We start from the raw sequence: 13,331 nt of genomic DNA, 5'->3' as shown, positions 1-13,331 counted from the left end.
GTGCGTAAATAAAGATTTTGTTCATAGCGGCTCAATAGGATTTATATAGGGCAAGCACGCGCGCTATGTTATAATTCAAAATATGTAACACTGAAGATGACGGATGTACCGTCGAAACATGTCTGGAAAATTATGTTTATACGACTATCTATATTGTTGCTGCTATCTAGACCTTTTGGATACTCTAGATTATAAATCAAAACGTAACGTAAGCATTGCCAAAATAGAGCATTCGTTTTACTGTTTTGAGAAGTAAAGCTGTTTTACTTTAGATTTTGTGGCTTAATACACATCAGCCTCCAGTAGTATACTATATGCTCACAACACGTCAATGGGAAATTCAAAATTCAGTGTTTGACCAGGGACGCCAGTAGACTGTTTTTTCCCCGACTTTTAAGGGCTTAAAACATGGTTCGAGTTATCGAGGGTAAAATTATATAGAAATGATCTGAGGGGAAACAAAAACTACTTCGAGTTAGCGGAAGGTTCGCGTTATCGAGGATTCGAGTTACCGAGGGTAAAATTACAGTAAATTAAAGCATGACGGAAATCCAGGGGAAATCGATTTTGGTTCGAGTTGGCGCGAGATTCGAGTTATCAGGAGTCAACTGTAAACCGAAATCGACAACGCGACGCGCCGTTCGGTCATAATTAATTTGTGCTCCAAAATATTATGATTGTAATTGTCGGTGGCTAATGGTGGATATTTACTCCACTTCAGTGAATCATTGCCGGGGTATTGGACATCAGTGTTTTGGTCAATTGACAGCTGTCCAAAAAGGGCATCCGCTGACCATTGTCACATTACTGTATCGCGAGCTCAGCTATACAACTCATTGAAACGACGCACTTTTTAAAAGTTATCCGCTGAACAGTTTTTGGTTTTCAATTGATCTTGGGCTCAGGTACCTTTTTTTAAAGGTGGAGTTTAGTTTGCTTTCTGTTTATGGCAAGGTTGAATTACTTGAGAAAGACTTTTCTTAAAACATTCCTAGAGAGCTTCGCTTTTGGCCTTTGGCTAAATCTGTATATTAATGACAAAACGGAAGATTAATCAACCCTCATGACATTTCCACTCTTTTAACACCGTTGAGAACTTCATTGAAAGTTCACCAAAATGTAAGAATTTAAATTCTACTGAGCACTTCTGAAAGAGCGAAACTAACCATGGCTAAAGATTTACACCCAAAAATTGTTTGAAATGATGCAGCTTTTTTTATAATATTGGATTTGCAAGGATAATAATGATGGTAAAGATGATGATGATGATCATGATGATGATGATGATGATGATGATGATGATGATGATGATGATGATGATGATGATTGTGAATGCCTTAAGATCTCTGGCGTTATGAATCGAATATGATACATGAATGCAAACTCCAAAATTTAAAATTCTCTAGTGACGAACCTTTCTTCCGTTTCGGTAGGTGATCAACAAAGTAGTCTTCATCTTGGTTTGCATAGGCGTATGTATTAAACGTCACCCTGTCACAAACCACGCATATAAACGTCACGGAAATTGATCACTGTGAACAAAAATTTTCACCCTATAAGGGAAATGTTATAGTACCAAGCATAAATGGTCTAATATTGTGTTTGGTTCCCAGTGAGAAGGAGCTAGTGGGGGAATTAAAAGAATTAATTGGCGAATTAAACAGGTATTTTGCTGCAGTAACGCCAGAAGAAGCCCGCAAATTTGCCAGTTTTTTTCCACGTGTTAAACCAACAGAAAATAAGGAAAAACCATTCATCTGTAGAGTCAAGAAAACTGAAGACAGTTTCTCACAATATGAATCCTGAATCACGCAATCCAAATCTACTTGAGGAGTCAGGATCACGCAATTTAATCGGCATGTTAGGCAACGCCGGCCGGCGTGGATAGCAACATAATATGCGGATTGGTCTAATCCGCTGTGTTCCTTCTGGTGAACAAACCGCACAAGGGCTATTTCGCTTGTGCAGCGAGTGCGAAAGAATCTCACAACTGAATTGTAACCGTTTATCTCTTTATATCAACGAAGTTGCTTGCGAATACGAAACACTTAATGATATTAAGCATGGAGGAAAGTGTCGCAGATTACCGGAAATTTGTTCGCAGAGATTTCCTTAGTGAAGACTGAAAAATATGTGGATGTCCCTTCGCCAATTCCTGACAAGTTTACAAAAGCTTTTAAGCAAGACTTAGTGTGAGAGCCCTACTTAGAGAAGACACTGAGAAGATTCGTAACTGCAGTGAATGCCAGGTAGTAAAAGGCAGAGGACACCCACACTAACTCGCCGACAGAGGAAAAATAAAAAGGGCTGCCATAGTGTAGAGCCCATTTTAATGAAGTTATAAAAAGTTAACAAATCTTAAAGTTAATAAGTTCTTGAAAATATCAACTACCAACTAAATACTAAACAAATATTGAATGAAGTTTTTGTGATACCCAGAATAATCAAGGTGAGGTTACCAGCCAAAGTCGAAGGCTGATAACCCTTACCGAGATCTTGATTATTATGATCTGGATATCACAAAACCGAATCTAATATTGTTTTATTATATATTGAACGAATTATTTCTTTCTCGCTTCGACATAAGATGTTTTAAAAGTTTGTACCAACCCTTTCTGTTCCTCAGGTTATCTCAGTTTTTTCTCTTTCACGTAAGTGGCAAACAGCTCCTATGCCACCTTCGTCGACTTTTTTGTGTTTTGTGAGTCCTTGTCTTCAAAAATTTTTACGATGACTTGCTCGGTCAACGAAGCAAACCTGGAAGTTATGTTTTTGCTTCTTCACTGACGGCAAGCAACACACAGCGCGAACTTAGAAATCATGCACCGCGGTCATACATGACATACATGACATGATTACCCGTGACCTTGAGTGTCCTTGACATGATTATTGTATAATCTGCAGCTACGCTTTCGGCCAATCAGAAAAGAGATAGTGAGTTGAATTTATAACAATGACAGTAATCCGGTTCAGTTTCGAGTAATTGCCCCCGCAGGGATTTCGCCCAGAGGCGAAATCCCGAGGAGGCACCCTAGTGACTCGAGCGTATATTAAGGACACTACTTACAGTTCAAATATACAGTCAGTATACTAGAAAAAATCTCGATTTGCTCGAACAGGGGCCGCGAAGAATCGGTAAGTAATGATGACGTTTCTATTGTTTGCGCCCGCAAGTACGAAATGGTTAGGATGACGTCAAGAGAGAAAATTCCGAAGGGACCGCATTGAGTGCCTGTTTGGTTGATTTTGTCGGTCGTACTTTTACAGGCGGTTAACTTGACTTGCACGTTGTTGCAAGACATCATTCGTCAAGATCTCCTCAGTCACATCCATGTCTCATAGGTTTATTTCTTCATATATTGTCTTTTCATACGCTGCTGTCCCATTTTTGCTTATTCCTTTCACAATAATCTGAGGTCGTATGGAAGCCGAGGAAAGAATAGGCCTTCAACCAGCTTCAAAACGCCTCTCAACTGGCTCCTCTTCTCAGTTATGTCCTGACCGTCCAACGGATTTCAACCAATTTCACACAAATTAAAACTTGACAAATTGTCATTGATCTGTAATCCTGAGAAGGTTTAGTGTAGTATAGAACTCAACAGAGCACGATGCAAACGGATGTTGTAGTTAATTTTTTTTTTTCTCGGGTAATTTTTCTTTTTCTTTTGTTTCAACTTCATTAGTATACATTACCATACTGAAAAAAAAAAAAAAAAAAAAAGAGAAAGAGAAATTACCTGAGATAAATAATTAACTACAACAAAGATTTTTGAAGGTTCTGTAACACTACTTGCGCATCTTTTGAGACTGCGATATCCTGTCGGAAAATCAAAGTTTGGTACATGCGCAGTAACGGGACTGTGTTCCTTTAAAGCAATAATTCACACCAGGTGTTTCTCTTGTGCTTCTGTACATGTCCCTTTCGTCAATTCAATCGAACCTTCCATAGGCGGCTGCCAAAAATAACTGGTCGCTTACCAGAGGATTACCACAGGGGGTCTCTTCCGAGAATAGGTCAGGGACACATCTACTAATTTACTCGGAGAATAGATTGCTCGTACAATAAATAAACTTAACAGCGACATGTCACTTAAGGTCCCTCTTGCAAACACTGAATTGTGTTGTGCGGTATAGCGAACGTGGAGATCAGGCTATATGTCAAAAGATTGCTAGCAGGAGTTAAAAACCATGGAAAATGTCAGTAAAACTACCCCCTCCTAACGTGGATGCGTTCGTTTTCTAAAGGGGCGGTTTACGGGAGGTTCCAACCACGTAAGGCTTTGGCTGGAGAATATTTTAGCGTTTGGTTAGTTGGTCGCCTCAGTTTAATTAATATGGGAGGTGGTCGCTTAGGGGAGGTGGTTGCGCATGGAGCTTCTACTGCAAGCTCGAAAGTAAGTAGACTCTACCATATATCCGGTGCAACAGATATGTACGACAACCGTTAATGCTGACGAAAACGGAGAGGCAAAACTGAACATAGCACAAAATAACATCAAAACAAAAATGAGTTTAATCAGTCATAATCACCTTCCTGTGCTTTAAATTTTAAGTTTAACTTCATTTCATAAGAGCTTAATTTGCTCGTTGCGACCCTAGTTAATCAATTTGTTACTCAGTTAATTAAAAACCTAGTTCTCTATGCCATGAACATTTCTACTTTTCTATAGAAACAGCTAGGAACTAACATTTTGGACTAAAAGTTTTGGCATTGACAGCAGCTTCTTATGGCCTGACTGTACGGCTGCCAAAGTTGCTTATAAACTGCGTGGTACTGAGGATCGAGTGAATTAATCTTCTCGTAGCGATCGGTTCTCTCCAGAAGATCCTGCGTCAGCGATCCTTGGATGCACTCACCTTGAAACATATTGCAGATTTCAGGAGAATGGGAAAAAGTGTTGCCATCTTTACCACAGATAAGCTCGTTGATGTATCTCGGAAACTTGTCCTCGGGTAACTTCGTGACCCACCCGCATTCCCCGCAGAGTTGAATCATCCCTATGGAATTTCGTTCACCCTGCTCGACGCAAGATTTAAGCCCGCTAACACTCCGTTTTTGGTGTTTATTGTCTAATGTTCCTTTGGTATTTCCCACCATGTAGTAGTCGTCTTCATCACTGAATCTTCGACGCCTTCCAGTCACAGTTGACCAAACCGGTTTGGACGAGACAATTGGGTTGAGAGGGTCTTCAAAGCTTTCCTCCGCTTCTTCCTCAGTGGCAGCTACATAATGTTTGTTGAAGCCTCCAGATTCTTTAAGATACTTCATCAATTCGGCTTCCGACGGCACCAAACAGAGGACTTTCTCACCGTTGGAAGTAATTACGGTTTTGTTTACCGTCGTGTTAAAACATGGATGCACTTTAGGTCCAAATTCTTTTGAAGGTTTCATAGCAGAAGAAAGATTTTTCATATTTTCCTCGCTTGGCAGATCTTCAGTTTCTTGTGAGTTTTCTAGACCCAATCTTTTCATAAGAGGCTGTTCTTCACGAGGAAAAACACCGGTCTTCGTGTTGTAGGGCAGCGAGTAAGCGCAGTCCATGAGCAGAAGTTGGATGACTGCAGTCAGAAAAAGAGGATGAACTAAAGCCTAGATAACGAAGAAAAAAAAAAGGGGGGTATAGGTTAAAAAAGGGCCACTTATCGTGGAGTAAACATTTATTTATGTGGAGAAGGGACGGCTCAGTGTTTATTAAAAGAGCTTTTACCTAATCAGGCTACACTTGCCGGTAAAATTAGAAAGCTTGTACTTTGACTAAAATAAATGTTAACCCTTTTATTTTCCCAATTCAGACAATTAGTGATGTTCACAACAAAATTTACTTTTTTGTCTTTTTATTGCGGCACGCATATGCACGTCGATAGAGCGCCATTTCAAAGTGAATAGTTCTCCGGGGTAAAAATGGGAAAACAAAACATACAAGCTAAAAAGGTCTATTTCTTTCTTCTTACGAAACTCAAATATTCTTTCCCAGTGAGAAAAAAAAAAGAAATTGGCCCAGTTTAAAAATTTGTTATAGCAATTTAGCGCGCGGTTCCGCCAAGCATGTTCAGTGTCAACCCAGCCTGGCATCATGAAAAGACCCCAGGCTGTAGCTGACAAACGTTTTTGAAAGCTACTATAAATTACGCAACTCTCCAGTGACAAATCCTTAAAAGTTTGAATACAATAAGCTAACGGTCCATGATAAGTTCATATTCATTCCAAAATGTCCTTTTTAAATCCGTCTTTGCTTATTTTGGACATTCTTGATTTTACTGTGATTTCTTTAGTAAAATGTTCGGACATACTATTATTTGTCGCAGCATTTTTTCCGAGGTTAGTTTGAAGTCACCTGGGTTTCCCGTGGCTAATGATGGCAAGGTCTTTTAAATTTGGTTTACATTCGCGGTCTTTTTGTCTACTATATAAAGACAATTTTACACGTAAATTCAATTAATATATTTCCATAGTTTACTTTTGTCATTGAATGCGAATTAATCAATTTTGCGCTCAGTGGGTCACGGTTAAGAAAATTGTTAGCCACGGTGCTCGACAAATTGCATTGAAATCGAATAGTCTTAAAGTGCTGATTTTTGCCTTCTTGTTTTATGCGTTTCAAACGTATGTAGCTGCTAAGTGACCAATTAATTTCGGAAGTGTTACCCTTTATTTAAAAATAAGTTTTACAGATCGAATGACATTTTTTGGCTAAATCGTAAGAATAACCTGCTACAGATCAGCCTGTAAAAAGTCCTCACAATACAACATTGGATGTAACACTTTTTATAAAACAAAATTCAGGGATAGCTTTCTAGTTGGTATTCATTTCAGTCCAAAACCAACTGTTGCAGCGTTGAAAAGCGGAAGCCACATTTTAAATTATTTCATTGTGACATTTACTGAATATAAATTTCCTCGGAAATACGTGGTTTTTTTTGTTGTTTTTTTTTTCACTTTCTAAGAATCAAAAGGAAAATTTATAGGTTAGTTCTCAATCTAAGTTACATTTGGATATATAATATTTAGGGAATAAAATGTAATAGCAACTTTACCTTCATTTTGCCGTCGACTGTACGGAAATCCTTCTTTCTGCGGAGTTCTCAACACGTACAATAACAAGGCCCACCTAGTCAGGCCACTCAGGTAATAAGGTTTATAACTAATAAGAATAAAAGCTCACGGAGGTCAGTTTAATTACGCTATCTTCCAGTAAAACAAATGTTGTGAACAGGCGTCAATAAAAATGTCAAAACACTTATTACATGCATATTCGATTATATTTGATAGTTTTCAGCCCAGTTTCATACAAAAAATGATATAATATCTTCTTCTTTTAATTTTTTAAATAGTAGTGCTAGTGTACGTAACAAATGTATACATCGGAAAACTGTCGAAATCGGCCACATTGGTTTTTTTTAAAACCGGTTATCAATTAGCTACTATTTATACAACTTTCGAGGAAAATTAATGTCAAATTGTTATGGGTTTATGACATAACAATGAAATTATTAAACGAATATAGAAGTATGGGGCAGCCACACTTACTCAGAATCGAAACCCGAATCATCCGTGCATAAATATGTTCCTTATGGCTTGAAACCAACATAAAGGTGAAGAATAGCTGAGGGGTATGATAGGTGTTTTATGTCGGCATTTCCTTCAGTTAGTTTCGGGAAATATATATTGTTTGTAACATGACCGTTAACAATTTTATCGAGCTTAGAATACCCTTACCAATTTATCGTTCAGAACTTGAACCAGTGTCTTCCAGTTGTTAAATTGAAGTGATTAAACCACGTTGTACCCCGACGCGGAAGCGTTCAACAAAGCAGGGGGGCTCAGAAGAAGTAAATATTGTATTAATTTTATTGATTCCATTGATAAATGAATTGGTAGCTAGGAGTTATAATTTTAAGGGTAATAGATGAGTTAAGGGCTTGGGTTACTCGCAAAAACACTGCAAAAAGCTTGAACCAGTCATAAAACCCGTTTTCCAGTTTAGGCAGCGCAAAAAAGCCCTAAATTGAACTGCTTAGAATTGCAGTCTTGTGGTACTTTTTATATTGCTTTCGTTTATTTTTGACGTTTGAATGAGTCAGAAATGAGTTTGAAAGTTTGATCTACAACGTGGTTCCCCGAAAATAGTCTGATGTCGTGAAAGTCATAATCACTTCTAAGTTCTCTTAAAAGAAAGCCGGCTAAATCTTCAATATTTCACACATCGAAAGTTATTTAGATTTTTCAACTGAATATATCTTTGTCTTTTCTGGAAACTGCAGACTACGTGTACAAAAAAGCTTTAATTGTTGGATGATCCTGGCTTAGAGTCACTACACATGAAACATTTAATGAGGTTAGACGCAACAGATCTAGGAAAACCACGCAAATACAGGAAAGTTTTGATCACTGATATTTGTTTCTGAAACAGAGAGTCGTTATCGCAAATGCGAGAAGCGCGATGGAACAGAGCTATGTTTAGGGCCTGTTTACATGGAGGTGGGGGACCCCAGGTAGGTGAGATAACCCGGTTGGGGTAACCCGCCTGTCCATACAATCTCTCATTTTACTTGGATCACGTTTACATGATAGGTGGAGTGACCCGCCTAGGCGGGTAGCCCGGTCTGCTAGACCGGGTAACCCTCTCAGCCGGGGTCAAATTTTGCCATATAAACGTTTCAAGGTGGGGTAACCCGCCTAGCCGAGGTCGGATTCGGAATACATCAAATTCGCGCAAAATTCATTTTGGCGGTAGCTTTGCATCACTATTAAAGGGAGCAATAGAAAGCCACAGCACTGAAGGTTGCAGCAAGAGCAGCACGTGAGTGTAGAAGAGAATTAATCGCCAAAACACGAGGTTTGCCAGCATTTTTCTTGTTTACGTGCTTAGCGACCATTCAATAATCTTGAAAATGTGCACCCCGGGATGGCTGGGCTGTAAGCTTACATGTAAAGAAGGGTTATTTTTTTACCCCACCTACGCAGGTTACCTCGCCTACCTGGGGTCCCCCACGTCCATGTAAACAGGCCCTTACATGAAGGTGGGGGACCCCAGGTAGGTGAGGTAACATGTGGCGGGTTACCCCATCTAACATGTAAACGTGATCAGATTAAAATGTGAGATTATATGGACAGGCGGGTTACCCCACCTTAGCGAGTTACCTCACCTACCTGGGGTCCCCCACCTCCATGTAAACAGGCCCTAAAAGAACCACTCTCCATAAATCGCCTGCATTTTTTGCCTCACCTGCTAAAAAGAACCTGGCCGCGGCCCTGGGTTTTCTGTTCAGACCAGTTCAGTTCAGTTTATAGTTTTGCCATAATCATGTACAAAAAAACAAGAAAATCTAAATATTTAAAAAAAATAATGGCGAGGAAGCCAAAGGGAAGCCACCGGGCTTATAACGAAGGGCTCCCCAAGTTATATTATTACAACAGAATATTACCAAAATTATACATTCAAAGATCAATGGCAGAACTACGTATCTTAAATGTTTAAACTAAGACAAAAAATGCAATAGAAAAAAATTACGAATTGACGGAGGTGAAAAATACGCGGCCGCTCGCCATGGCAACATGTGACCAGTGCTGCTGACTAAGGCCCTGTTTACAAGGAGAAAGGGTAACCCTGGTGTTACCGTTACCCAAGCAAGAGGGTGACCCTAGCACTCGCACATTTCTTCTCTTTTTAACACGACGTGTTTACAAGGCAGGAAGGGTTACCCTAGCGCTAGGGTTACCCTATCAAGAGGGTTACCCTTCCTGCCTTGAAAACGCTCTGCTAGGAATTACTCGCCTTCCCGGGACAACTTTCCTCCGTCATGCGTGACCAATAATCTTCATGATCTTGACAATTTTGAACGGAGTTATCCAATTTCTGAGCTAAATTATAAACATCTGAACTATATCAGGTATTTTCTGCATACGATGATAATATTTTCCCTTTTTTTTCTTGAATTTAACGTGTTTTCCATAGAGAACTTCAAGGTTTATTGCAAATCTTGTGCGTTACAAAGACTGTTACACATGACGAAACACGTCATTTATGCAGGTGAAGTAGACTCGCGTAACAGGTAACCCTACCTGTGAAATTTGCTTGTAGATCACCCGGGGGAGGGGGGAAGTGTACTCAACAAATTTCTATAGGGCTAGGCTCCTAGCTCCCCGAGGTCCAACTCCTTACACTTTTATATAATTACCATTTTTCAAGAAAAAGGTACCTCTTTTGTATACCTTCTATTGGCCACTGGCCAATGGAACCCCCTTCAAAAACCTTGTTTAAAACTTCGCGATCGCATCCCTTTTAACTGCTGTAAATGCACTTCTTTTAAATAGGAATCAATCACAAAAAACAGAACATTTTCTGGACTTTATAAAGCCTTCAAATTCATCTTTAGCCCTTTTGGGACCGTTCACAGACCCAAATAACAGATTTTCCTTCCCTTTTATATACTTCAACTAGTGAAATCCCTACCTTTTCATAAACCAGCAGCCTGAAAAAAGTACCCCTTTTTGGCGGAGCCTCTCCGTATAGGCCATTTTAGGGAGTACCAACCCCCCCCCCTCCCCCTCCCGGTTAATAAGAGTAAATAAGAGCTAACTTTAACCCGCTTGCTCGGGTAACCCTAACACAAGGATAACCCTCTCTCTTTGTAAACAGACCCTAAAAAATCCTACACAGACAAAGTAACTCAGATGGATCATTGTCTAACGTTTGTCTCCTATATGGTCCGTTTAGCCAATTGGAAAAGGGAAAGCGCGGCATTCGCAGCACGACCTAATGCGTTTTCCAAAGGTGTCGAATTTTTCCATATACACATCCTCTTCAAGATCTTTGCTCAGGTCGTCATTTCGCTCAAACTTTCCGGTACGTTTAAGAAAGGTAAACTGGAGAAACTTTTGCTTGCAACGCCCCCGACGAAGGTAGCAGTAGCGGTCTTTGTCTCCACATTTCACCTCGTTGATGAAAGGCGGGAAAATGTTAGCGGATAGCTGAGTTGTTGCTGCGCATTCTGTGCACAGGCGCTTGAGGTGAGTTCCTTCAGCGAAAGAGCCACGCCCCCAGCATCCACGTATTTGGGTGGTTTCACGTTTAGAAACCATGCGTTTTTGTCGTGCGGGCTGTGATGAAGTCCTTGGTAACGGCTCAACATCTTGAGAAAGGTCAGTGAAGTTGCATGCAGCTTCTCTGTTAATGGCCACATACCTTGGGTTATAGCCACCAACATCTTTGAGCATCTGCAACAGCTGGGTTTCATTAAGACGTACGCACAGTGGACGCCGAAACTTCCCTCGGAAAACGTGATGGTGGCGAGGTAACTTGTCCACGATACGAAAGCATTTTTCCTTTGGAATTAGCTTCTCAGGAGGACGAGTTGGTACCCAGGCTTCTGTATGGCCATTAATCGGCCTAGAAGTGTAAGGCCGAATGCGGCTCACAGGATCTCCTGACGATGGTCGGAAAAGTCCACACACAAGGAAGGGGAAGAGTCCAAAGCAGAGCCCCTGAGAAAAATGAAGTGGGACAAAATATTGATATAGTTACCGTGTAGTTGGGTAGTTGGGTCTTATCAGTATCATCATCATCATCATTGTCATTATCAGTATTATTAGTATTATTATTATAAAATATAAACCCCAGGGCTTATTTTCTGAATTTTACGGTATTCTCCGATTTGAAACATACTAAAAGAAGTAAAATATTATACACGGCCCAAAGCTAACCAAATTACTGATTGCGTACTTTTCGCTCACAAATTACACCTGATTTAAAATTGACACAAATGGTCTAATAGACAGGACGTAAAACTGCTTAATGAAGGTGCATGCATAATGTTGGATGGAATACTTTTCCAGTCTTTTATATATGAAGCGATAAAAAAAGTGAAAATTTGAAGTAATTTGTACGTGTCTTCTTAGGTCTTATCTTGAAATTAGTATGGCTCCAGTACGCGTTTTCGCTGATACATTAAAATCAAGAAATACATGAGGGTCTATGTCACAGTCCAAAAATAATATTGTACATCTGCACTAAGCAGATTAACTTCCCTCGTAACTCGAGCAAGGGCCATTTTAGGCAAGGGCCAAGTCTTTCCTGATATTCTTTCTTTGCTCTGCAAATGATTCCAGTGGCTTGCCTATTAATGTGCTTCACTAAATACGGATTCCAGACCCGACAAACATATTCCAAAATTTGACACACTAAGGGGAGGTTTTATATGCTGTCGATACTGATCCCTCTGAATTATTTGGTCCAAAGGTTCGCTGTATCAAACCCAGAACCTTATTAGCGTTATCATAGATATAATTAATATGGTAATCCCAAGACAGGAAAGACACAATGCAGCCAGACACCAAGGTGCTTTTGGTATTCTACTGCTGATAAGGGTTTGCCAGATAATCAGTACTCATGCATGTTGGTAAGGGTCCTTGGATCTCGATAGGTGTAGGACCTTAGACTTTGAGACTTCAGAGTAACAAGCCAGGAGTTACGTACACCAATGATAGGCATGATGGAGGTCAGTTTCAAGATCTCCACAATCCGGCTTTGAAGCCACTTTCCGATAAAGAATACTTTCGTCAGCAAAGAGTCCACAATTACATTAAACTGCTAAAGCAATTAGTCATTAATATAAACGAGAAAGAGCAAAGGTCCCAAAATACTTCCCTGAGGCACCCCAGATGTTACCTCAGACCAGCCGGAAGAATGGCCATAGATTACTACCATTTGTCTTCTTCATCAAGAATACCAAGCCACTCGTGGACAAGTTGGAGCAGCTGAGTTAAACATAAGCGACGTGGTCTGAAGCCATGTTGATTATCACAAATAACTTATATGTCAACCATACTAGTTAAGGAAACAGGGCCATAGTTATTATTGTTATTATTATTATTTTTTTTTTTTAAAGTGATTTTTTTAGTTATTATCTTAGTAAGAATGCAATTGACCTTGAAAATATTTTCTTCTTTTTTTAATCGAAATGAATTGTTTTAATTTAAATGAAATGTTCTTAATTTGAATAATTTTTGTTTAATGAAATGAATTTTTTTCTTAAAAAAGATAATATTATTATTATTATCATTATCATTATTATTATTCAGCAGAGCGAGTCTATCGAACGCAGTACAGTTTTTGTAACATGATGATGAATACCCAGACCTTCCCACCATACACATACATGTATACAAATAGTTTTCAGTCTAGAAATTAAATAAACTTGTTTCTGGCTAACCAGTACAAATGTAGCTGTCATGATCTCTTACTTTTAATGTAAACTCCATGAAAACTTCCGCAGTCTTTCGTTTCCAAGACTATAGCTGATAATGACCCTTCTGTCACTGCCAAAAAAAG

At 39.4% G+C, this 13,331-nt stretch overlaps 2 protein-coding genes across 2 annotated transcripts; both read right to left on the bottom strand.

Annotated features, from left to right (window-relative positions):
- Positions 1 to 4,516: 4,516 nt before the first annotated feature.
- On the bottom strand, positions 4,517 to 7,290 carry LOC140936027 (uncharacterized skeletal organic matrix protein 8-like). Its single transcript, XM_073385607.1, has 2 exons — positions 7,036 to 7,290; positions 4,517 to 5,590 (listed from the first exon to the last, which is right to left on the bottom strand). The coding sequence occupies exons 1-2, from the start codon at positions 7,039 to 7,041 to the stop codon at positions 4,697 to 4,699; spliced, it is 900 nt and encodes a 299-aa protein (XP_073241708.1). The 5' UTR covers positions 7,042 to 7,290; the 3' UTR covers positions 4,517 to 4,696.
- Positions 7,291 to 10,589: 3,299 nt separating this feature from the next.
- On the bottom strand, positions 10,590 to 13,331 carry LOC140936026 (uncharacterized). The gene is made up of 2 exons (XM_073385606.1): positions 13,244 to 13,331; positions 10,590 to 11,485 (listed from the first exon to the last, which is right to left on the bottom strand). Exons 1-2 carry the CDS (start codon positions 13,259 to 13,261, stop codon positions 10,715 to 10,717), a joined length of 789 nt encoding a protein of 262 aa, XP_073241707.1. The 5' UTR covers positions 13,262 to 13,331; the 3' UTR covers positions 10,590 to 10,714.

Source organism: Porites lutea, chromosome 4 (genome assembly GCF_958299795.1).
Source record: "Porites lutea chromosome 4, jaPorLute2.1, whole genome shotgun sequence".
NCBI classification, from domain to species: domain Eukaryota; kingdom Metazoa; phylum Cnidaria; class Anthozoa; order Scleractinia; family Poritidae; genus Porites; species Porites lutea.
Note: the sequence above shows the minus strand (reverse complement) of the source record. Positions and strands in the feature narration are given on the sequence as shown.